The sequence below is a fragment of the Mobula birostris genome, chromosome 3, assembly GCF_030028105.1.
Source record: "Mobula birostris isolate sMobBir1 chromosome 3, sMobBir1.hap1, whole genome shotgun sequence".
Taxonomy (NCBI): Eukaryota; Metazoa; Chordata; class Chondrichthyes; order Myliobatiformes; family Myliobatidae; genus Mobula; species Mobula birostris.
Window position 1 is genome coordinate 203,814,349 of NC_092372.1, and position 26,304 is coordinate 203,840,652.

The 26,304-nt window shown below is 42.7% G+C and overlaps 1 protein-coding gene across 1 annotated transcript in view; it reads left to right on the top strand.

The window, feature by feature from the left end:
- Window positions 1-26,304, top strand: part of adarb2 (adenosine deaminase RNA specific B2 (inactive)) — an 819,996-nt gene that overhangs the window by 761,678 nt on the left and 32,014 nt on the right. Inside the window, exon 9 of the mRNA XM_072252060.1 lies at window positions 14,227-14,408. Within this exon, the coding sequence (XP_072108161.1) occupies window positions 14,227-14,408 (182 nt within the window). The remainder of the gene's footprint in view (window positions 1-14,226; window positions 14,409-26,304) is intronic.

The window sequence follows — 26,304 nt, forward strand, 5'->3', positions numbered from 1 at the left end:
TAAAGTGGATGGGCTTGAGGCACAGTTGGAAATTGGTAAGTGTGATGTTGTGGGAATAACAGAGACATGGCTTCAAGCGGACAGGGCCTGGGAAATGAATATTCAAGGGTATACGTCCTATCGAAAGGACAGACTGATGGGCAGAGGGGGTGGGGTGGCTCTGTTGGTGAGGAATGATATTCAGTCCCTTGCGAGGGGGGACATAGAATCAGGAGACGTGGAGTCAGTATGGATAGAACTGAGAAATTCTAAGGGTAGAAAGACCCTAATGGGAGTTATCTACAGGCCCCCAAACAGTAGTCTGGATGTAGGGTGTAAGTTGAATCAAGAGTTAAAATTGGCATGTCGCAAAGGTAATGCTACAGTTGTTATGGGGGACTTCAACATGCAGGTAGACTGGAGGAATCAGGTTGGTACTGGACCCCAAGAAAGGGAGTTTGTGGAGTCCCTCCGAGATGGATTCTTAGAACAGCTTGTACTGGAGCCTACCAGAGAGAATGCAATTCTAGATTTAGTGTTGTGCAATGAACTGGATTTGATCAGGGACCTCGAGGTAAAGGAGCCATTAGGAGATAATGACCATAATATGATAAATTTTAATCTACAATTTGAGAGGGAGAAGGGAAACTCGGAAGTGTCAGTATTACAGTTGAACAAAGGGAACTATGGTGCTATGAGGGAGGAGCTGGCCAAAGTTCAATGGAACAATACCCTAGCAGGGATGACAGTGGAACAGCAATGGCAAGTGTTTCTGGGAATAATGCGGAAGGTGCAGGATCAGTTCGTTCCAAAGAGGAAGAAAGCTCCTAAGGGGAGTAAGGGGAGGCCGTGGCTGACAAGGGAAGTAATGGACAGCATAAAAATAAAAGAGAAGAAGTATAACGTAGCAAAGACGAGTGGGAAGCCGAAGGATTGGGAATCTTTTAAAGAGCAACAGAAGGTAACTAAGAAGGCAATACGTGGAGAAAAAATGAGGTACGAAGGTAAACTAGCCAAGAATATAAGGGAGGATAATAAAAGTTTCTTTAGGTATGTGAAAAGGAAAAAAATAGTTAAGACCAAAATTGGGCCCTTGGAGACAGAAGCGGGTGAATTTATTATGGGGAACAAGGAAATGGCAGATGAGTTGAACAGGTACTTTGGATCTGTCTTCACTAGGGAAGATACAAACAATCTCCCAGATGTAATAGTGGCCAAAAGACCTAGGGTAATGGATGAATTGAAGGAAATTTATATTAGGCAGGAATTGGTGTTGGATAGGCTGTTGGGTCTGAAGGTTGATAAGTCCCCGGGACCTGATGGTCTGCATGCCAGAGTACTTAAGGAGGTGGCTTTAGAAGTCGTGGACGCATTGGTAATCATTTTCCAATGTTCTATAGATTCAGGATCAGTTCCTGTGGATTGGAGGGTGGCTAATATTGTCCCTCTCTTCAAGAAGGGAGGAAGAGAGAAAACAGGGAATTATAGACCGGTTAGCCTGACGTCAGTGGTGGGAAAGATGCTGGAGTCAATTATAAAAGATGAAATTACGACACATCTGGATAGTAGTAACAGGATCGGTCCAAGTCAGCATGGATTTACGAAGGGGAAATCGTGCTTGACTAATCTTCTGGAATTTTTTGAGGATGTAACTATGAAAATGGACAAGGGAGAGCCAGTGGATGTAGTGTACCTGGACTTTCAGAAAGCCTTTGATAAAGTCCCACATAGGAGATTAGTGGGCAAAATTAGGGCACATGGTATTGGGGGCAGAGTACTGACATGGATTGAAAATTGGCTGGCTGACAGAAAACAAAGAGAGGCGATTAACGGGTCCCTTTCGGAATGGCAGGCGGTGACCAGTGGGGTACCGCAGGGTTCAGTGCTGGGACCGCAGCTGTTTACAATATATATTAATGATTTAGATGAGGGGATTAAAAGTAACATTAACAAATTTGCCGATGACACAAAGCTGGAAGGCAGTGTGAAATGTGAGGAGGATATTATGAGAATGCAGAGTGACTTGGACAGGCTGGGTGAGTGGGCAGATGCGTGGCAGATGCAGTTTAATGTGGATAAATGTGAGGTTATCCACTTTGGTGGTAAGAACGGGAAGGCAGATTATTATCTAAATGGAGTCAAGTTAGGAAAAGGGGAAGTACAACGATATCTAGGTGTTCTTGTACATCAGTCACTGAAAGCAAGCATGCAAGTACAACAGGCAGTGAAGAAAGCAAATGGCATAACAAGGGGAATTGAGTATAAGAACAAAGAGGTCCTTCTGCAGCTGTACAGGGCCCTGGTGAGACCACACCTGGAGTACTGTGTGCAGTTTTGGTCTCCAAATTTGAGGAAGGACATTCTTGCTATTGAGTGAGTGCAGTGTAGGTTCACAAGGTTAATTCCCGGGATGGCGGGACTGTCATATGTCGAAAGATTGGAGCAACTGGACTTGTATACTCTGGAATTTAGAAGGCTGAGAGGGGATCTTATTGAAGCATATAAGGTTATTAATGGATTGGACACGCTGCAGGCAGGAAGCATGTTCCCGCTGATGGGTGAGTCCAGAACCAGAGGCCACAGTTTAAGAATTAGGGGTAGGCAATTTAGAACGGAGTTGAGGAAAAACTTTTTCATCCAGAGAGTGGTGGGTATATGGAATGCTCTGCCCCAGAAGGCTGTGGAGGCCAAGTCTCTGGATGCTTTCAAGGAAGAGATGGATAGAGCTCTTAAAGATAGCAGAATCAAAGGTTATGGGGATAAGGCAGGAACTGGATACTGATTGTGGATGATCAGCCACGATCACAGTGAATGGTGGTGCTGGCTCAAAGGGCCAAATGGCCTACTCCTGCACTTATTGTCTATTGTCACTGAAGAATTCCCATTTCCAGAAGTTTACGGCAAGGCAAAGAATACCTTTGAGATTAAAGAATGCAAGGACAAATCTAACCAGCAGCAGATGCCATTTAATTTTCTTAGACCTTTTGTGCTGCAGTGTCGATACCTGAAAGATGCAGCTGAAAGCTGAAACACAATATTAAATACATGAACAATGTAAATCAGTTCACACAAACTGAGCTACGCTGAGGCTATTGACTCTGTTACATTTATTTGGGATTAAATACAACTACATCGTGGATTAAGTACAATTATGCAAATTATGTTGACAGAGTGCAGTAAGTACTTCCCAGTGGCAGCAAAATGGACTAATTGTTTCTGTATGAATATCATCTTCAATTTGATGCGAGCTTTCAGGCTGGTATTTAAGTAGATGAAAATGTTACCTTAACGACCCACATTGGCAGAGAACTTCTTCCCTCAATCACTAATGCCAGATGGTTGCTTTTTCTTGCATGATATTAAAAGATGTTTCTAATTCACAGTATTGATTCTGCTGGTGAGTTAATATGTGGACTAAATTGTTTCTGTTTGAGAAAATTACTGAAGGAACTTTATTTTATGGTGATTTGTGTCGCAGGTTCCAAAAAAACAGATTGCTCTCCAGGTACAGAACATTGCCTTTAACAGTCTGTAATTATCACAAAGTATTCTCTGTTAATTGACTGATTCAGGAAGCTAAATATAATGACTACTTATTAATCATGAAAGGAAATATACAGCGGCAAGGCAGCTGCAATAATTGCACTAACGATGGAGAAACGTTAATTAATGAAAAGAACAATGATGTAAAAAATTAGGTACATAATGTTTAGCCACTGACTTAATATGCTTTGGGAACTCATTAGCGTGTGTGGTATCAATGGTGTGATGGAGACAGTTACAGCGCCCACACTGTGAACCTTATGCCAAGAGACAGGCACCAGTCTTTGTTGCTGTGGATTTCATTGGGAAAGTAATCTTGGTGGCACGTTCATTATCATTTTAAGCACAAACGTAAGAAGTTAAGAGTCGGCCATTTGCTACCCCACACTTGATCTGCCATCACTACAACTATGGTTGGTTTTCTATCTTAGCACGATTAACCTTCACTAACCCCAGGATCTTCAATGAGAGAAATCCGTCTTATGATTCTGCTGAGTCTTTTGAGGGGACAGCAAAGAGAATTAATGGAGTTAGAACAGTTGATGTGGATTACATAGTTTTTGGCAAGGCTTGTGACAGAGTCCTGGTCCATAAGGTTGTAGCATATAGAATCCAAAGGAAGTTTGCAAATTGGATCCAAGATTGTCTTGGTTCACGGGGGCAGAGGACAGTAGCCGAGGGGTCTTTATCTGAGCAAAATCCTGTAACCTGTGGTGCATCGCAAGGATTAGAGCTGGGACCATTGTTGTCCATCATATATAAATGAGTTGGATGAGAATGTAGGTAAACTAAATAGTTAACTTGATGACAACAAAATACTTGTGGAGTTAGGAATGCTGTGAAAGGATACAGAGAGACATAGACTAATTTGAAAGCTGGATAGAGCAGAGGCATTTGGAAGTTAAATCTGGGCCAGTGTGAGGTAATGTATTTTGGGACTTCAAATACCAACAGGACATATACAGCAAATTTCCAGGACCTCAGGAGTATTGATATAAGAAGAATCTTGAGATGCAAGATCACAGCTCCCTGATAATGGCAACAAGGGTTCGAAGGATTGAGGAGAAATTATTTAACATGTTTGCCATCATAAGTTGAGGGTTTGAGTATAATGTTGGGACATCATGTCACAGCTGTGCAAAACACTGGTTTGATCACACCTGGAGCATTGTCTGCAGTTCGGGTCTCCACACTACACGAAGGATGTGGTAACATTAGAAAGTGTGCAAAAGAGATTCTCCAGGATGTAGTGTGTGGAGACCAGAACTGCAGTACAACTTGACCAGTGTTCTGGGCACCTGCAACACGACGGCCCGACTCTTATACTCAGCTCCTCAGCCTGTGAAGGCAAGCCTACTGAATGCCATTTTCACTACCCTGTCTCCTCCTGCCTCACCATTTTCAGGGAGCTATGAACTTGCAGGAATCCAGGGGAAGTGTGAACTTGTTTTGCATGGTATTAAACTGATTATCATAATAAGTACATTATCCATTTGAGTCCATGCAATTGGAAAAAAGGCAGATCTTCCCCTCCAATGTTACTGCAAAGAGAGCCATAATAAACATCTGTTGTTAACAAATATTTAGGAGCAATAAAAAATTTCAATCCACCTCTAAGTACAGAACCTGTAACCAATAACTTATAACAGTGTTAGATTATAATAAACTCTGTTCCCTGAAAGTAGACTTGTCGTGCAATATCAAAACACAGTCTGCTGGAGGAACTCAGCGGGCTGATGCAGGGTTTTGACCCAAGGTGTTGATAATTTCTTCCCTCTCACCGAAGCTGCTTGACCCTCTGGGTTCCTGCAGTAGATTGTATGTTGCCCCAGATTCCAGCAGATGCAGTCTCTTGTGTCTCCTGTAATATCAATCCGTTTTGTAAAACTAAGTTCCTCATCTTAGAGAGTCATAAGTTCATAAGGAAAGGAACACAGTTCACCAAGCCAACACCAGCCACTAAGGACCTACTTACACTCGTCCAGCGTTCATCCCATCTTTTATCCTCTCCAGAATCCTATCACCTTTACTCAGCTTCTACCACGAACCTGCACTCTAGGGGAAAATTTACAATGGCTAACGTAGCTACCAACAGGCAGGTCTTTGGGATGTTTGAGGAAAGCAGATCACCCAGAGGAAACCCACATAACCACCGGGAGAATGTCCTAACTTCACACCGTCATCACCAAGGTCAGGATTAAATCCAGGTCTCCCACTCCACCTGCTGCAGCCGAACTCATTTAAGGTTGCAAGAAATGATGTCAATCTATTGAATTGATTGCAGACATACAAAACAAGTCATCACTTATGGCTGGACCTCAGCAGCATTTCATTTCAGGAGGAGCTCAAACCACTAATGACAACACTGTCGAATGATTAAGACGATTCAGTATTCTCATTTCCACCTATTTTCCACTCCCGTTTTACCCCCCTGAGCCTAGCTGTGCCTACGTTCTGGGATCTGTTTTGGATTGACACTTGTTTCTGCAGTTGTAAGGGTAAGAATTAAAGTCTGCCATGCTAGTTTAGTCCCACAGGACATATTAAAGCTATATTTGAACAAAATATAAGGATTATTATTGGAAAGCTGGCATAAAAAGTAATCTCATAACAATTGATTGCATCGCATTTATAAATGTTTCATAGCTAATGTTTATTAAAAATTAATAAGCCATGTTACACAATGTTATTACATCTATAAACTGGTTTGTATATTGTGGCTTAACTGAAATATTGCAAATAATTCTAATGATTTAACGGGCTTTATCAAAAGCTGTTAACAATTTAGTATAATTGTTTAGCTACATGAGTAATAATAGTGATGTTCATTTTCTCTTAAGTAGACTGGGAACTAAATGTACACAGACATTTAGACAGTTACATGAAATTTTAATGTTTGCAATGAGGGCCTTCAGCCTTAGTTTACTTTAGTTTCATCGGATTATTTCCATTTATACAAAATGATACTGAAAATCTCAAAAGTAGTGCAGTATCCTCATCAGTGTCGTGGTTGTGTCTGTGGACTAATAATTTAGAGATTGAGAATAAGAATCTTGATAACGAGAGTTAGTTGGTTGGTGACAAGATGGCTGCAGAAGTATGCCCACAAGAAAATGAACCTCAGGGTTGTATATGGTGACATATATGTACTTTGGTAATAAGTTTACTTTGATCTTTGAACTTTTTTTGCAGTTTGAGAATCTGAATTCTATCATTGAAGTCTGGATGCAAAAAAATGACATCCAAAAATTTACATATGCATGAAATAAAAATTTGCTTTCATGCACTAAGGGGGGTGGTGGTGAGAATAGGTTTTCTTAAGAAACACAGAACTCGACCACTTTACTAAGACAACTATCTAGCTTCTGGTTCCCAGCGGGAGGCCACTTCCTTTGGAAACTGATTCTACCTCTTCTCTTGATACTTGTACAACAATACTTATCAAACATTATATCATCCAATGTTGGTTAATTAGAACAATATTAGAATATAATCAGAATTTCCTACAATAATGTCACCAATACAATTACAACTGAGAAGGTGCTCAGGCAGCTTAATAATCTGAGGGTGGATAAAACTCCTGGACCTGATGGAATGCACCCTCAAGTTCTTAAGGAAGTAGCTGGAGAGAATTGTGGAGGCATTAACAATGATCTTTCAAGAATCAATAGATTCTAGCATTGTACTGGATGACTGGAAATTTGCGAATGTTACTCCACTATTTAAGAAGGGTGGGAGGCAGAAGAAAGGAATCTATAGAACTGTTAGCCTGACATCAGTGGTTGGGAAGTTGTTGGAATGGATTGTTAGGGATGAGAATACAGAATACCTGGAGGCACAAGATAGGCCAAAGCCAGGATGGTTTCCTGAAAGGAAAATCCTGCCTGACTAATCTACTGCAATTTTTTGAGGAAATTACAAGCAGGGTAGACAAAGCAGATGCAGTAGATGTGGTGTACTTGGATTTTCAGAAGGCCATTGACAAGGTGCCACACATGAGACTGATTAGCAAGATAAGAGCCCATGAAATTACAGGGAAGTTACGAGCATGGGTGGAGCTTTGGCAGATCGGCAGAAAACAGAGAGTGGGAATAAAGGGATCCTATTCTGCTGGCTGCCAGTTACCAGTGGAGTTCCACAGGGGTCAGTGTTGGGACCACTGCTTTTTACAATGTATGTCAATGATTTGGACTATGGGATTAATGGATTTGTGGCTAATTTTTCCAATGATACAAAGATAGATGGAAGAGCAGATAGTGTTGAGGAAACAGAGAGCTTGCAGAGAGACTTAGATAGTTTAGAGGAATGGGCAAAGAAGTGGCAAATGAAATACAATGTTGGAAAGTGTATGGTCATGCACTTTGGTGGAAGAAATAAACAGGCAGACTATTATTTAGATAGGAAGAGAATTCAAAATGCAGAGATGCAAAGGGACTTGGGAGTCCTTGTGCAGGATACCCTAAAGGTTAACCTCCAGGTTGAGTCGGTGGTGAAGAAGGCGAATGCAATGTTGGTATTCATTTCTAGAGGTATAAAGTATAAGAGCCAGGATGTGATGTTGAGGCTCTATAAGGCACTCGTGAGACCACACTTGGAGTATTGTGTGCAGTTTTGGTCTCCTTATTCTAGAAAGGATATCCTGACAATGGAGAGGGTTCAAAGAGGATTTACGAGAATGATTCTAGCAATGAAAGGGTTACCGTATGAGGAACATCCGGCAAATCTTGGGCTGTATTCCCTGGAGTTCAGGAGAATAAGGGGGGATCTCATAGAAACATTCCAAATGTTAAAAGACCTGAACAGATTATATATAGCAAAGTTACTTCCCATGGTAGGGGAGTCCAGGACAAGAGGGCACGACTTCAGGATTGAAGGAAGTCCATTTAGAACAGGGATGCAGAGAAATTACTTTAGTCAGAGGGTGGTAAATCTGTGGAATTTGTTGCCACAAGAGGCTGTTGAGGCCAAGTCAATGGGTGTATTTAAGGCAGAGATAGACAAGTTCTTGATCAGTCAGGGCATCAAAGGGTATGGGGAGAAGGCAGGGGAGTAGGGATGACTGGAAGAATTGGATCAGCCCATGATTGAATGACAGAGCAGACTCGATGGGCCAAATGGCCTACTTCTGCTCCTATATCTTATGGTCTTAAGAAGGAGACTGTTCAGGCAGGTACATTTGCACTCAGTGGCCACTTTATTAGGTACCTCCTATATCAAATAAAGAGGCCACTGTGTGTACGTTTGTGGTCTTCTGCTTCTGTTAGTCCATCCACTTCAAGGTTCGACGTTGTGCACCCAGAGGTGCTCTTCTGCACACTATTGTTGCATGGTTATTTGAGTTACTGTTGCCTACCTGTCAGCTTGAACTAGTCTGGCCATTCCTTTCTGACCCTTCCCATCAACAAAGCACTTCCGCCCACAGAACTGCCACTCACTGGATGTTTTTTGCTTAACGCACCATTCTCTGTAAAGTCTAGCGACTGCTGTGTGTAAAAATCACAGGAAATCTGCTGTTTCTGAGATAGTCAAACTACTCTGTTGGCACTAACAATCATTCCACGGTCAAAGTCACTTAGATTACATTTCTTCCCCATTCTGATGTTTGGTACGAACAACAGCTGAACCACTTGACCATATCTGCATGTTTTTATGCATTGAGTTGCTGCCACATGATTGGTTAATTGGCTGTTTGCATTAACAAACAGGTGTACAGGTGTACCTCATAAAGAGGCACTGAGTATATGCCAGTGATGAAGAACCATTCTGATGATCTGAACTCACTTCTCCCAGCCTGTTGCCTTATAGTTATGACATATCAATAACTCAGCTGCATGCTTTTAAAATGGTCGAGGTTTCTGTCTTTACTAGAATTTCATAAACATATTTCCACTCAGAATATAAAAAAAACTCAACTTCCTTCTCCTGCAAGCTTAAATCTTCTGACTTCTATCACTCTCCCAGTCCTTCTCGTAATTTAATACACTTCAATTAAATCACTCTTCAGTTTCCATTGTTCCAAACAAGCTCAGCACTCCCAATTTCTCCTCATACGTTGGGTTCTCCAAACCTTGTAAGCTTTCTCCTTACAGCTTGATGGGCCTGAGGAATTACAATAATGACTGACTTTCCTGTTATTTGGACCCAACCTGAACGCAGAGTTTAAGGAACGGTTTGGTAAGTATCTTCTATGTTTCCAGCTTCAGTCATTCATTTACTACTCCATGAATTAATCAATAAAGCAAAATATCCAATATGTTTCCTGGCGCCTTTAGGGATCTGTGTACTTACACCCTCTGAAATCCTCTCCATTCTCAGTATCTAACTATATGAATTCTCTTGCTCTCCTCACACTTCTCCAGGATGATTTTCATGCTGAACTTTTTTATTACTCTTCTGGGTAGACTAACAATATTTCTGGATGTTAGACTGCAAGACCATAAGACTGTAAGCAGAGTTAGCCCATCTGGCCCATTGCGTTTGCTCCACCATTTCATCATAACTGATCCTTTTTCCTCTCAGCCCCAGTCCCTGTAAGCCTTATGCCCTGACTAATCTAGAAAATATGAACCTCTGCCTTAAAAATACCAATGACTTGGCCTCCACAGCCACCTGTGGCAACAAATTCCACAGATTCGCAGCTCTCTGGCTAAAGAAATTCTTCTTCATCTCTGTTCTAAATGGATGTCCCTCTATTGTGAGGCTGTGCTCTCTGATCCTAGACTCCCCCACTATCGGGAACAATCTCTCCACATCCACTCTATCAAGGCCTTTCAACATTTGATAGGTTTCAATAAGATCCACCCTCATTCTTCTGAATTCCAGTGATTACAGGCTCAGAGCCATCATATGATAAATATTTCAATCTCGGAATCAATTTTGAGAACCTGCTTTGAAACCTCTCTAATGTCAGCATAGTCCTTCATAGATGAGGGGCTCAAAACTTCTCACAGTACTCCAAATGAGGCCTCACCAGTGCCTTATAAAGCCTCAACATCACACCTTTGCTTTTATATTCTAGTCCTCTCAAAATGAATACTAACATTTCATTTGCCTTCCTCACCTCCAAACCAACCTGCAGATTAACCTTTACGCAATCCTGCACAAGGACTCTCAAGTCCCTTTGCACCTCAGATTTTTTAAATTTAGAAAATAGTCTACGCTTTTATTTCTTCTACCAAAGTGCAGGGACTATAAACTTCCCGACACTGTATTCCATCTGCCACTTCCTTGTCTATTTTCCTATTCTGTCTAAGTCCTTCTGCAGACTCTCTGCTTCCTCAACACGGCCTGCTCCTCCACCTATCTTTGTACCATCTGCAAAATTGACCACAAAGCCATCAATTCCATCATCCAAATGATTGAAGCCAGATCAGATTTACACTGGGCTTCTAGCCAGATTACCCCAATGTAAGAAGTCCTTTCACTTGCCTCAGGAGATCTTGACCTGGTCACTCAGATCGTCTTTCAAGTGATTAGTTTTGTGAAATCTGGGGACACGAGGAAGAGTCACTTCATCCCACAATGACAGAGAGAACTTTGCTGTGAGTCCTAGATGTTCAGGTCCCTTTGCATCTCTTCTTCTGCACTGTGGTTGACAGAGTACACAGAACATAGAACATGGAACCGTGCAGCACATGAATAGACCCTTCATCCTATAACGGCTCTCCATAACCACAATGCCAATTTAAAATGCACATCTGCCTGTACGGGGCCAATACTCCGAAATGCCTTGCATGTTGATGTCGATAGAATCATAGAGGGATAGAAAACTACAGCACAGGTCCTTTCGTCCACCAAGCCCAAGCCAAACCATCTAAACTTCCTCGGACAAAATCATCGGACAAAGTCAGCATGGATTTGTGAAAGGAAAATCATGTCCGACGAATCTCATAGAATTTTTTGAGGATGTAACTAGTAGAGTGGATAGGGGAGAACCAGTGGATGTGGTATATTTGGATTTTCAAAAGGCTTTTGACAAGGTCCCACACAGGAGATTAGTGTGCAAACTTAAAGCACACGGTATTGGGGGTAGAGTATTGATGTGGATGGAGAATTGGTTAGCAGACAGGAAGCAAAGAGTGGGAATAAACGGGACCTTTTCAGAATGGCAGGCGGTGACTAGTGGGGTACCGCAAGGCTCAGTGCTGGGACCCCAGTTGTTTACAATATATATTAATGACTTGGATGAGGGAATTAAATGCAGCATCTCCAAGTTTGCGGATGATACGAAGCTGGGTGGCAGTGTTAGCTGTGAGGAGGATGCTAAGAGGATGCAGAGTGACTTGGATAGGTTGGGTGAGTGGGCAAATTCATGGCAGATGCAATTTAATGTGGATAAATATGAAGTTATCCACTTTGGTGGCAAAAATAGGAAAACAGATTATTATCTGAATGGTGGCCGATTAGGAAAAGGGGAGGTGCAACGAGACCTGGGTGTCATTATACACCAGTCATTGAAAGTGGGCATGCAGGTGCAGCAGGCGGTGAAAAAGGCGAATGGTATGCTGGCATTTATAGTGAGAGGATTCGAGTACAGGAGCAGGGAGGTACTACTGCAGTTGTACAAGGCCTTGGTGAGACCACACCTGGAGTATTGTGTGCAGTTTTGGTCCCCTAATCTGAGGAAAGACATCCTTGCCATAGAGGGAGTACAAAGAAGGTTCACCGGATTGATTCCTGGGTTGGCAGGACTTTCATATGAAGAAAGACTGGATGAACTGGGCTCGTACTCGTTGGAATTTAGAAGATTGAGGGGGGATCTGATTGAAATGTATAAAATCCTAAAGGGATTGGACAGGCTAGATGCAGGAAGATTGTTCCCGATGTTGGGGAAGTCCAGAACAAGGGGTCACAGTTTGAGGATAAAGGGGAAGCCTTTTAGGACCGAGATTAGGAAAAACTTCTTCACACAGAGAGTGGTGAATCTGTGGAATTCTCTGCCACAGGAAACAGTTGAGGCCAGTTCATTGGCTATATTTAAGAGGGAGTTAGATATGGCCCTTGTGGCTACGGGGATCAAGGGGTATGGAGGGAAGGCTGGGGCGGGGTTCTGAGTTGGATGATCAGCCATGATCATAATAAATGGCGGTGCAGGCTCGAAGGGCCGAATGGCCTACTCCTGCACCTATTTTCTATGTTTCTATGTTTCTATGTCCTGTCGACCTGCACCTGGACCATAGCCCGCCACACCCCTGCAATCCATGTACCTATCCGACTTCTCCTAACCTTTGAAACCAAAACCACATCCACCACTTGCACTGACGGCGCATTCCACACTCTCACGACCCTCTGAGTGAAGTAGTTTCCCCTCATGTTCCTTAAAACGTTACCTTACACACTTAACCCATGACCTCTCGTTGTAGTCCTCCGTGGAAAAAGCCTTGCATTTACCCTATCTATATCCCTCATAATTCTGTATACTCTATCAAATTTCTCCTCAATCCTCTATGTTCTAGTGAATAAAGTTCTAGCTATTCAATCTCTCCTTATAACTCAGGTCCTCCAGTCCTGGCAACAACCTTGTAAATCATTGCTGTACTCTTCCATCTTTTCCTGTAGATAGGCGACCAGAACTGCACACAATACTCCAAATTAGGCCTTATCAACATCTTACCCAACTTCAACATAATATCCCATCTTCTGTACCCAATACAACAAGGGGTGATTGATAAGTTCATGGCCTACGGTAGAAGGAGTCAATTTTAGAAAACCTGGCACATTTATTTTTTCAGTATAGTCCCCTCCTACATTTACACACTTAGTCCAGCGCTCGTGGAGCATACGGATCCCTTCTTTGTAGAAGTCGGCGTCTTGGACCTCCAGGAAGTGGTCCACAGCAAGGGTGATTGATAAGTTTGTGGCCTAAAGTAGAAGGAGATTAGTTATACAACTCTTGTTAAATGCACGTGCAGTTCAACTCTTTGAGTGATTATGCAGAAAGTTTGAAGTTAATAACTCATCTCCTTCTACCTTAGGCCATGAACTTATTTAACTACCTTATAAAATAAAATTTATATATATATATATATATACATCCACAGAATATACTTGCTATAACTCACTATTTCACTTTTTTTTCTATATTATTATGTATTGCATTGTACTGTTGCCACAAAGTTAACAAATTTCACAACATATGCCGGCGATATTAAACCTGATTCTGATTCAAAATTAAAATCGACCATCCATGATAATCTTTCTGAATGTCACAGTGGGGATAAGTGATCTAACCTTGCATTTATTTCATGTTCTGTTGATTCAGACTATCAGACAAGATACAGTGGCTAACAGCCATTATAAATTCTGATGTTATCTCTAAACTTTTGATCTGGATCTCACTAGAATGGATTTAATCTGTAATATCTTTAACCTTCCTGCTCTTTCATTTCATTCTTCCACCCAATTAACACGTCTGCTCACAGATTTTTTTCAGATGCATTTGGACAGTGGTCTGCTCTAAATTGTTAATCGCCCTGCAGCCCATTCATCACTTAATTGCAGTGAACTGCAATTAGCGGACGAGGAGCTAACTGCGCCAAATAAACTGCAAGTTCAGATGGAAAGTGCTCAGCTGGGAACAATCTGCTTGAGGCCCCTGCTTAGAATAAACACGTCCTGGCACGGTGAAATAACTCCAAAGGAAATACAAGTCAAGGGCATTCCTGCTTGCTTATTAACTCTCTCCTGCTTCTAACTGTATTACAGGTGGAATGTTCTGGGCACACAGGGATCGCTCCTGAGTTATTTCATTGAACCGATCTACCTGCAAAGCATTGTGTTAGGAAGCACCCACCGAGTTGACCATCTTTCCCGGGCGATATGCCATCGGCTAGAAGATATCGGCCAGCTGCCATCACCCTACCGATACAACCAGCCTCTCCTCAGTGGTATGTTGTCAGCCTGATGAACACGCGGACGATCCCCGCACCACACTGAGACCTGTGGTGTATCCAGTAATTGTTACGCCACAGGTAGAATGTAACGAGTCGACCTTCCAAATGACTGAAGACCCTGAATGTTAGAGTTAATGACAAGGCAGTTGGGTTTCCATTCCTTTCCACCTGTTAATCAGCCCGGTCTGGCCAGCACTGAGCAAAGTTGCAGACAAGCTCAGGGCAACTGAGTCGCGACTGGTTGCATTTATTATTTTTCTGGAAACCTGCACACTGGTTCATGATTCAATTCACCTAAAGGGCATGATAATATAAAGGTTCTGTTACCAGACCTGCAGCAGACTTCTGGACCACTGATCCACAGACATGAGTTCAAATCCCACCACTGGAGCAGCAAAAAGGGTTTCGGGCCCCTTATAAGATAAGATATAGGTGCAGAGTTAGGCCATTTGGCCCATCGAGTCTGTTCGCCATTTCATCATGGCTGATCCATTTTCCCTCTCAGCCCCAATCTCCTTCCTTCTCCCCTTATCTCTTCATGCCCTGACTAATCAAGAATCTATCAGCCTCTGCCTTAAATATACCTAATGACAGCCTCCAAAGCCACCTGTGGTGACATATTCCACATATTCACCACTGTCTGGCTAAAGAAACTCCTCCTCATCTCCATTCTAAAAGGACACCCCTCTATCCTGAGGCTGTGTCCACTGGTCTTGGACTCTCCCAACACCCTCTCCACATATGCTCTAATGAGGCCTTTCAACATTTGATCAGTCTCAATGAGTCGCCTTTCATTCTTCTGAATTCCAGTGAGTAAAGGCCCAGAGCCATCAAACACCTATCTGAGAAAAAATGAGCTTGCATTAGAGAGGGTCCCGAAGACATTCACAAGAATGTTTCCAGGAATGGAAGGGTTAATATTTGATGAGCATTTGATGGCTCTGGGCCTGTACTCACCTGAATGAGAGGCGATCTCATTGAAACCTATCTAATATTGAAAAACCTAGATAGAGTGCATGTGGAGAGGATGCTTTTATAGTGGAGGAGTCTAGGACCCCAGAGGGCACAGCCTCAGAATACAAGGATGTCCCTTTAGAACAGGGACAAAGGGGAATTTCTTTAGCCAGAGGATAGGGAATCTGTGGAATCCATTGCCATGGATGGCTGTGGGGCCAAATCACGGCATAAATTTAGAGCAGTGGTTGATAGGTTCCTGATTAGTAAGGGCATCAATGCTTATGTGGAAAAAGCAGAGTAATGGGGTTGAGAGGCATAATAAATCAGCCATGATGGGATGGCAGAGCAGATTCGATGGGCCGAATGGTATAATTCCACTCCTAGGTTTTATGTTTTATGAAATTTAAGCAGTTACATAAAACCAAAATTTGAAAATAAAATAATCTTGATACCAGTGAACATAAAACTACAGGATGGTTGCAGAGGTTAAAAGAAAGCAACCTGGTACACTTGCGTTCTTCGGGAAGGCAATCTACCATTCTTATCTTGTCTGGCCCAGCTTTGTGACTCCAAACCCATGAGCAGGGTTGCCTTTTTATTGCTATCCCTCTCGGGGGCCATTGGGGATAGACAATAAATGCCAATGTTGCCAAGAACATTCACATCCTGTAAGCAAATAAGTGAAAGGAAATGAATCTGCTCCCTCCTCTTAAACTGAGCAGATCAAGGCTGACTGTGAGATTCCACCTGTAAGGCTGGTTCCCAAACAACGCTTGTTTTCTGAGGTATATTTGAGAAGCTGGTTCATACAAGTAAAGTGGAAATCTGAAACATCAAGTCAAGACTAAGGAACGTACACCTATTACAACCAGACTTGCAACTCTCCACAAATTAGAATTGGATGAATCCATCATTACTCACTATGATCTCCTTCCCATGCACCTGAACCCCTATCAAGTACTGTTCCTTATTCCCCCTCCCCAACCGATCAGCAGCATGTGAGTTCTAAAAACTCAAGCAGATCCTCAATAAGCCTGGGTCCCATCTTGCCCTCTTTGAGTAGTGGTCTGCGTTTGTCACTGCTTCCTCTGTGTCTGTTGGGTTACACAGACAAGCCTACAACCATTGGGGGTGGGGGCTTTTTCTGCGAATGGAAAGGGAATGTGTCAGTGCCTGTACTGGGCTGAACAGTTCTATGTCCAGTGCATGTGACATCTGGCTGACATGACCTCAAAGCTGTCAGTGGATCAGTGGTTGGAAAGTTTTGGTTGTGATGAGCCTGCAGGAGTGCTGAATGCGTGAAGCCACTTAACTGGCAGCGGTCAGGGCTGAATGCAGACAAGCATGAGGTGTTGCATTTTGGGAGGACTAACCAGGGTAGGACTTACACAGTGAATGGTAAAGCACTGAGTCGTGCGATAGAAGAGTGGGATCTGGAAATGCAGACCACAAGGGGTGCATGTGAGCTCGATTTCAATGCTTAAGGGAAGCTTGGGTGGGTACATGCAACACAGAGATATATGGGGGGCTATGGTCTCAGTGCAAATCAATGGTAGTAGGCAGTTTAAATAGCTCAGTACTGACTAGATGGGCCAAAGGGCCTGTTTCTGTGCTGTAGTGCTTTATGACTCTATGACTCTACTGATTGTTGGCAGATGTGTGATGGAGGGTGGTGAATTATACAGAGCCTGAAGGAGGGAATTAGGCATTTGTGAATATATTTGTTGACTCTGACAAATCAAGTGAGGTTATTGAAATTCTTGCTTCACTGTTGCCACATCCCCAGAGTTGGAGAGCTTGGACTGACCTTTCACTGCCTGTAAAGGTTTACTTCTCTTCCATACTCCACTTGCACTACTATAGAATATGGACCACACGGTCAACGGCAGCATTTAATGTCCATTCTTGATTGTACCTGTCTGGACTGAGAAAACAGTTAAACATCAAAGAAAATTGGTGGAATTGCTGATAGTGAGGAAGGTTGTCAAGGGATATTGCAATCAGTTAAAAATCTGGGCGGAAATAAGGCCTATAATTTCCTTCCTTCTGCCTCCCTCCCTTCTTAAAGAGTGCAGTGGCATTTGCAATCTTCCAGTCCTCTGGAACCATTCTGCAATCTACTGATTATTGAAAGATCATTGCTAATGCTTCTACAATCTCTTCAACCACCTCTTTCAGACCCTGTGATGTAGTCTATTTGGTCCAAGTGACTTATCTACCTTCAGAACTTTCAGCTACTCAAGCAGCTTCTCCTTAATAAAAACAACTACACTCACTTCTGCCCCCTGACACTCTCGAATTTCTGGCATACTGCTGGTGCCTTCCACTGTGAAGACTGACATAAAATACTTATTAAGTTCGTCCGCCGTTTCTTTGTCCCCCATTACAACCTCTCCAGCAACATTTTCCAGCGGTCTGACATCCAATCTCAGCTCTCTTTTATTCTTGATATATCTGGGGGGAAAAAAACCTTTTGTTATCCTCTTTTATACTATTGGCTAGCTTGCCTTCATATTTTAGTTTTAAGCTTTACTTTCTAACCCACGCACTCTGTTGTAGAATAACTTTTTTTTAATCTACAGAGGGCTCTTGTACTACAAGTTCATAGCTCGCTGTAATTGGCTACACAAGTAGATAGTTTGGTGAATGACATACTTGCCTTTATCAGTCAGGACATTAAGTGTAAAAGTTCTGAAACCAGGTTGCAGCTGCATCAAACTACAATTAGGCCACACTTGGAGTATGGTCTATCGTTCTGGTCGCAACACTATAGGAAGGATGTAGGAGATTTGCAGAGGTTGCAGAAGTTTGCCAAAGATATTGCCTGGATTGGAGTGGATTACCAATAAGGAGGAATGGTCAAGCATGGACTGTTTTCTCTGAGGGCTGAGGCCAAACTGATAGAAGTAATATAAAATGGTGAGAGGAATAGATAAATGGTCAAAGTTGTTCTCCCAGGTTTGAAGTGGGGGAAGGTTTAAAGGAAATTTGTGAGGCAAGGTGTTTCTTACCACAGATTGTGGTGGATGTCTGGAATGCACTACCTGGGGAGGAGCTAGAAGCAGACACGAAAGCAAAGATAAAGGGCCATTTAAACAGACATGCGAACAGGCGGGAAATAGAGAGATACAGACTATTTGCAGACAGATAAGAGTAGTTTAGATTGGCATCATGGAGAGTGTAGACATGATGGGTCGAAAGGCCTGTTCCTATGCCCCACTGTCCTGTGTCCCTGTTCTGTGCACTACATTGGTGGGATTGAAACTACATTGTAGGTTGGATCGGTAAGAAGAGCAGATTTCCCCTCTGAAGCATGAGTGAATCTAATGGCTATTTTATGAAAATCTAACAACTTTGTGGATACTGTTATTAAGGCCAGCTTTATTTCCTAAATTAAAGTTTATTTAATTGCTTGAATTTAAGTCCCTAAACTGCCATGGAGAGATTTAAAATCATGTCTCTGGAACAAAAGTCCAAAACTCTGTCTGATAGTCCAGTAACATAGCCGCTACGCTTCCAGACCCAGAGTTAATAGTCCAGAAACACCGGAGACCAAATTCCCCCATTTTGTGCTGCCCTTCACTATTTCCCAGCTCAATTTCTCTTCCTGCATGATTGCCATTACCCTTCCAGGTGTAGTGCACTTCCCTCTCAAAAGGTTCAGATCAGTTTTAAGCAATACCTTTATAGCCCAGAGCAAATTGCAATCTCGAGCAACTGATGTTTGCAGCCAAGAAACAAATTGGTTGGCACGATTGCGAAGGAAAACTTAATAAGCTGACAGCAGGACAATAGTGTGCTGAAAGCATTTCAGTCAGGATCACTTGGTGATATACCATTTCACACTGCTATAGTACTGTGCAAAAGTCTTAGCAACACATATATATATATACTATACACACACACACACACATATATATAGATAGCTTGGGTGCCTGAGACTTTCGCACAGCACTATATTTGTCAATGTGGAGCGGAGTGTGAGTTTGTAAATCTGGCGGGAGCAAAGGATGCTGGGACTGGTGAGCACCATGGGGAGGGCGTGGAAAGGTGGAAAAGAAGGAGAGTCAGGGGCGGGGTGTGGCCGCCGGTGCAGACACACCCAGCCTTGACACACCAGGCAAGCTTATTTGATTCTAAACAATTGGTTTATTGACCATTACAGAATGTCTCTCTGGTGCTTCCCGCTCCCTCCCCTCTCCCTTCCCCTTTTTCCAACCATGATTCCCCTCCCCCTGGCCCCTTCCCACTCACAGTCCACAATAAGGACTCATGAAGTGTGTGAAAAGAGACACATATGTCATGAATTTTGTGGGTTTTTTGCGGCGGAAGTACAGTGCGATACATACATACAATACGCTAGCTATGCATGTGCCTACGACTTTTGCACTGTACTGAACTTCACTGATCCAAGAGCCCAGGTTCAGACTTCACTTAAAGCACTGTCTGGGAGGAGTTTGCAATTCCTCCCCGTGACCACAGTGGTTTCCTCCAGGTCCTCAAGTTTTCCCTCACATCTCGAAGAGATTCTTGTAGACTAATTGGCCATTGTAAACTAAAACTTGGCGTGATTAAGGGGTCAGAAATAACAATAGAGTGTCGCTGGGAGAAAAGAGATAGAGTAAGTTGCAGGGCTACAAGGAAAGAAAGGAGAAATGGATTTATAGGATCAACCCAATGGGACGAATGGTCTTTTTTTGCTGGTTTAAATGGGCAGGAGTTAATCACAATCCCCACACCTGTTTTCAGAAACCAGACGACTTAGCTCTGCCCCCCCCAACTCTTGACCTCTGTTAAAATTAAAATAAGTTTCAATTTTATGCTTTACTTTCTAACCCATGCACTCTGTTGCAGAACAACATAATTTTTTCTATTATCTTAAAAATGTCAGTCATTAAGTTCTTAATTTAAGTTTAATTCACATTTTAGAGTTAATTGCTTACTTGGACTGAAGCCAAATTAATGAATCGCTGGCACTTGAGTAGAACACACAATTTTGCAATATTAAGCATCATGGCTTTCTAATGTTGCATTGAAACAACGGAAGAAAAAGCCATTGTTGAATAGTCACTGAGTACATTAATTTAATAAATTGAGGTTTCATTTTAATATAAATTCTGTGTGTGCTTTATTAGCAGTAAATTTTATCAAAACTCCTTGGAATATTTAATTCAACTGACTTTTGCCACTGGATTTCCCAGCAACCAGCAGTATATTGTGAATATGAATGTCACCACTCACAAGGGACCTGATAATTATTTTATTTTACTCAGAGGTACAACATGGTAACAACCCACACCACCCTATTATACCCCTGTGACTAATTAACCAAGTAATCCTTACGACTTTGGAATGTGGGAGGAAACCGTAGCACCTGGAGGAAATCCACGTAGTCACTGGGAGAACGTGCAAACTCCTTGCAGACAGCAGTGAGAATTGAACCCGGGTTGCTGGCACTGTGAAGCAATGCACTAACTGCTACACTGAAGTGGCACCTGCCCCACCGCTGCCCAAAATACAGCCCCACAGCACAAAAATCCATTGCCCTTCAGCCCATAGAATCTGAGCTGATCATCGAGCACTTGCTTATACCCCAGTGAAGTCATTTTATTCCTACATTCCCACCAACTCTACCCAGATTTACCTGTGCACTAGTAGCAGTATGTAGTGGCCAATTAACCCACCAACTCACATGTCTTTGGGATGCTGGTGGAAGCTGGATCACCCGGTTGAAATTCATGCTGTCACAGGGAGTATGTGCAAACTTCACCCAGGAGGTCAAGATAAAACCTAGGTGGGTGGAGCTGTGAAACTGTTACTCCCACGTAAAATCCCTTTATGTCTTCATGCCCCAAATATCATGTTTCACTCAATAACTCCTTCATCCTTTGCCTTTCTAAGATCTTCCCATGAGAGATCATCTGATCCATCAAGTCCATGCCAGTTCACAGAGCAATCCCACTTCCCCCCACATTTTCCCGTAACCTACTCTCTCTCCCTCTCTCTAAAGCAAAATCCACACACAAGAGGATAACACTGACCCATCGGCAAAATTACAGATGCATGAGTGAGCCATTCTGACTCATCCAGTTCAGTCCCTCCCTCGATGCTCCATAAACAAAGAACCAGAGGGGAATTAAGCATGTGTTTGGAATGGAGTAATATGGACACAATAACAACAGATATTTCTCATCAGATCAGGCATCCGCTGTGGAGAGAGAAATGGTAAATGTTCCAGGTCAACGGCCTTTATCAGAACTAGAGAAGGTTGCAGAGAAAAGTGAGACAAGGAGCAAACAAAAGAAATATGGAAAGGTGGAAGTTGTAGACTGATTGACACATTTTGATGGTGCCAGCTGAGAGAGGATGGTGAATAATTTTGAATTACTCTGAAGCGTAAGAAATGAAGGAAAATTCCAAGAGAAAAAAACAACACTAGAACTCTAAGGTTTAAAACACTTGTACTACTGGGTACCTGAAATAAAAGACAATTTGAAAACTGCTCAGCAGGTTAGGGAGCAGCAATCTGAAAACTACTCAGCAGGTCAGGTCGGGTCATGGAGAGAGTAAAATGAAGTTAATATTGCAAGCTGCTGTATTTTCATCAGAACTGAACTTCCCTGATTTGAACTGGAAAGGCTGAGTTTGATCTGAAATCATCAAACTCAATGCTAAATTCCAAGAGCAGCAACGTATGTCTTCAGAAAATGAGATATGGTTGGTTGCGCTCAAGTTCGGCTTTGTGAATCAGTGAAAGAGCCAAAGGCAGTGAAGTCAAGTGGGAGTGGAGTGAAGAACTAAAGTAACGGGCAAATGGAAGCTGAAGATCATCTTCATCAACTGAACAGGTTTTCTGTAAAACAGTCACCCAATCTGCGTTTGATTTCTCCAGTGGAATAAAGACCATGTCATAAGCAATGAATGCAATATTTAAACTGAGAGGGGGAAAAGAGAATTATTGCTTTTTTGGGTCCATGGATGTCAAGAAAGATAGTAATAGGGCAATCACTTAAGTCAAGTATGATGTTCTCCCAAGGGGTTATTCCCTTAATGGCGACACCGATACATGGCCTTGGTTAAGGAGGGGAGACTGATGTAAAGGCAGCCATCAGGGTCAGAATCCCCTACCAGGAGCTATAGTAAGCTCCAGACAGCATTGCTCTCGGGAACCCAGGAATTCACAAGCCACTCCTCCACAAGAAGGTAACGATCCTCGGAGAAGGTCAAGAAAGAAAGAGAATTTTTAAAAAAGTAGTTATTCACTGAGGGAGTCATGTGCTTCATCCGGAATTGCATCGACGATGTTGTCCCCAGAAGCCGGTCAGGGTCTTCCCGAACCAGAAATCTTGGAACAATAGTTCAGTGCGAGCAGCACTCACGGCGTGACGTAGAGCTTACATTGCCGGCGATCAGCTAGAGCTCAAGAAAACCAGCTATGATCTGCGCAAAGCTATCAAGGCTGCAAAACAACAATACAGGGACAAGATTGAGTCGAGATTCACAATGAACAGCACTCGTGACTTGTGGTGAGGGCTGCATACCATCACAGACTTCAAAGTCAAACGCTGTGGTCCCGCCAACATTGCGGCCTCTCTCCCAGATGAGCTCAATTGATTTTATGCTCGGTTCAATGTCACTAACTCTGAGCCTCCGAGGAAAGCCACCGTTACAACCTGCAACCTGGTTATCTCTGAGGCTGAGGTACACAGACGTTTCCCACGAGTGGACAGTCGCAAGGCTGTGGGACCAGAAGGCATCCCAGGGCGAGTGCACCATTGTCCCTGTATCGAAAAAGACCAAGGTAATATGCTTGAACGACTGGCATCCTGCCGTACTCACCTCAATAATAAGCAAATGCTTTGAGAGGCTTGCTACCACCCAAACTGGACCCCCTACAATTCGCCTACCGACACAACCGATCGACAGACGATGCAATAGAACTCGGCCTTGACCCGGCCTTGTATAGCTGGATCCTGGACTTCCAATCAGATCGTCGGCAGGTGGTAAGAGTGAGTTCCCTCACCTCCACCCCTCTGACTCTCAATAAAGGAGCCCCTCAGGGCTGTGTACTAAGCTACCTCCTTTACTCCCTGTATACCCATGACGGTGTCGCCACCCACAGCTCCAATCTGCTAATTAAATTTGCCAATGACACTACATTGATTGGCCTTATCTCAAACAATAACAAGGTGGCCTACAGGGAAGAAGTCATCTCTCTGACACAGTGGTGTCAAGAAAACAACCTCTCCCTCAATGTCGCAAAAACAAAGGAGCTGGTTGTGGATTATAGGAGGAATGGAGACGGGCTAACCCCTATTGACATCAATGGATCTGGGGTTGAGAGGTAACCAGCTTTAAGTTCCTCGGCATCCACATCACCGAGGATCTCACGTGGTCTGTACATACCAGCTGTGTGGTGAAAAAAGCACAACAGCACCTCTTTCTCCTCAGACGGTTGAAGAAGTTTGGTATGGGCCCCCAATTCTACAGGGGCACAATTGAGAGCATACTGACTGGCTGCATCACTGCCTGGTATGGGAAATGTACCTCCATTAATCGCAGGACTCTGTGGAGAGTGGTGCGGATAACCCAGCACATCTGTTGTTGTGAACTTCCCATGATTCATGACATTTACAAAGGGAGGTATGTAAAAAGGACCTGTAGGATCATTGGGGACCCGAGTCACCCCAATCACAATCTATTCCAGCTGCTACCATCCGGGAAACGGTATCGCAGAATAAAAGCCAGGACCAACAGGCTCCGGGACAGCTTCTTCCACCAGGCCATCAGTCTGATTAACTCACATTGATTTGAGTATATTCTATGTTGCATTGGCTGTTCTATTTATTATAAATTATTATAAATTACTATGATTACACATTGCACATTTAGACAGAGACGTAACGTAAAGATTTTTACTCCTCATGTATATGAAGGATGTAAGAAATAAAGTCAATTCAATTCAATTCAACATTGCATTTTCTGCAATTGCATGAGAAATTATGATGAGAATGAAAGTGATTGGTGGGGATGGAAGGGTGAATCAGGGAGCCATAGAGAGAGTAATCACATTGGATAGGGAGGGAAAGATTAGCCTGATGATGTTATCAGATTGAAAGTGACAGGAATCACAGATGTGGTCCATTGAATTGGAGGCTGCCTCTCTTCCCAATCACCAGATTGGGAAGAGAGGCAGTGAAAGCAGAAATGTAGAAAAGCAAACAGACATAGTTAATACTCCTGTCAGCTATGGAAAAGGTGAAAGAAAGGTTAGGAGATGGGGATGAAGTCAGGAAAGAACTGGAAGGGAAGCCATCATCATCAAAACAAGTATGATGGAGCCAGAGAGACTTGGCGAATAGAAAGGTGTCTTCGCAGAAAATAGGATGTGAGTCAAAGTGGTTCTGGACTTATCATTTCCTGACATAGAAATAGGGATGTCAAGAAAGAGAGGTGAAAAACAGGTATGGGTCCACATGAAATTAAGAGCTGGTCGGAAATTGGTACTGGAATTTCGGTATTTTTTATATTGTAATGTGTTCTGTATAGCAGGTTCTGTCTACTGGGTGATGCAAGGATCAGTAGTTAGATCCCAGCTATTCATCATACATTTCAATGATTTGTATCAGAGAACTTTCTGCACCCATCTTCACTGTGGAACACATTAACGATATGGTGGAAGTTCCAGATGTCAGGGGTCATGAAGTGCGTGAAGTTTCCATTACTAGAGAGAAGGTTCTTTGGAAACTGAAAGGTCTGAAAGTAAATAAATCACCTGGACCAGACAGTTTATACTCCAGGGTTCTGAAAGAGGTGACTGAAGAGCTTCTGGAGGCATTAGTGATCTTTCAAAATCATTAGATTCTGTAATGGTTCTGGAACACTGGAAAATTGCAAATGTCACTCCACTCTTTAAGAAGAGAGAAAAGCAGAAGAAAGTAAACTATAGGCCAGTTAGTCTGACCTCAGTGGTTGGGAAAATGTTGGAGTTGATTTTTAAGGATGAGGTCTCAGGGTATTTGGAGGCACGTGATAAAATGGCATAGTTTCCTCTAGGGAAAATCTTGCATGACAAATCTGTTGGAATTCTTTGAAGAAATAACAAGCAGGGTAGACAAAGGAGAATTGGTTGATGTTGTGTACTTAGATTTTTGGAAGGCCTTTGACGAGATGCCACCATGAGGCTGTTTAACAAGCTACAAGCCCAGGTATAACAGGAAATATTCTAACTTAGATAAAGCAGTGGCTGACTGGCAGGAGGCAAAGAGTGGGAATAGAGGAAGCCTTTTCTGGCTGGCTGCCAGTGACCAATGGTTTTCCACAGGGGTCTGTGTTGGGACCGATTCTTTTTACGTTATATGTCAATGATTTGGATGATGGAAATGATGGTTTTATCGCAAAGTTTGCAGACGATATGAAGATAGATGGAGGGGCAGATAGTTTTGAGGAAGTAGAGAGGCTACAGAAGGACTTAGACAGACTACAAGAATGGGCAAAGAAATAGCAAATGGAATAGTGTCAGGAAGTGTATGTTCATGCACTTTTGTAGAAGAAATGAAAGGGTTGACTATTTTCTAAATGGGGACAAAATACAAAAAGCTGTAAGGGACTTTAGATTCCTTGTGCAGGATTCTCTTAAGGTTAATATTCAGGTTGAGTTTGTGGTGAGGAAGGCAAATGCAATGTTAGCATTCATTTCAAGAGGACTAGAATATAAAAACAAAGATGTAATGTAATGTTGAAACTTTATAAAGTATTGGTAGGACCTCACTTGGAGTATTGTGAGCAGTTTTGGGCCCTTATCTTAGAAAGGATGTGCTGAAACTGAAGAGGGTTCAAAGGAGGTTCAAAGGAGATTCATGAAAATGATTCCAAGATTGAATGGCTTGTCATATGAAGAGCGTTTGATGGCTCTGGGCCTGTATTCACTAGA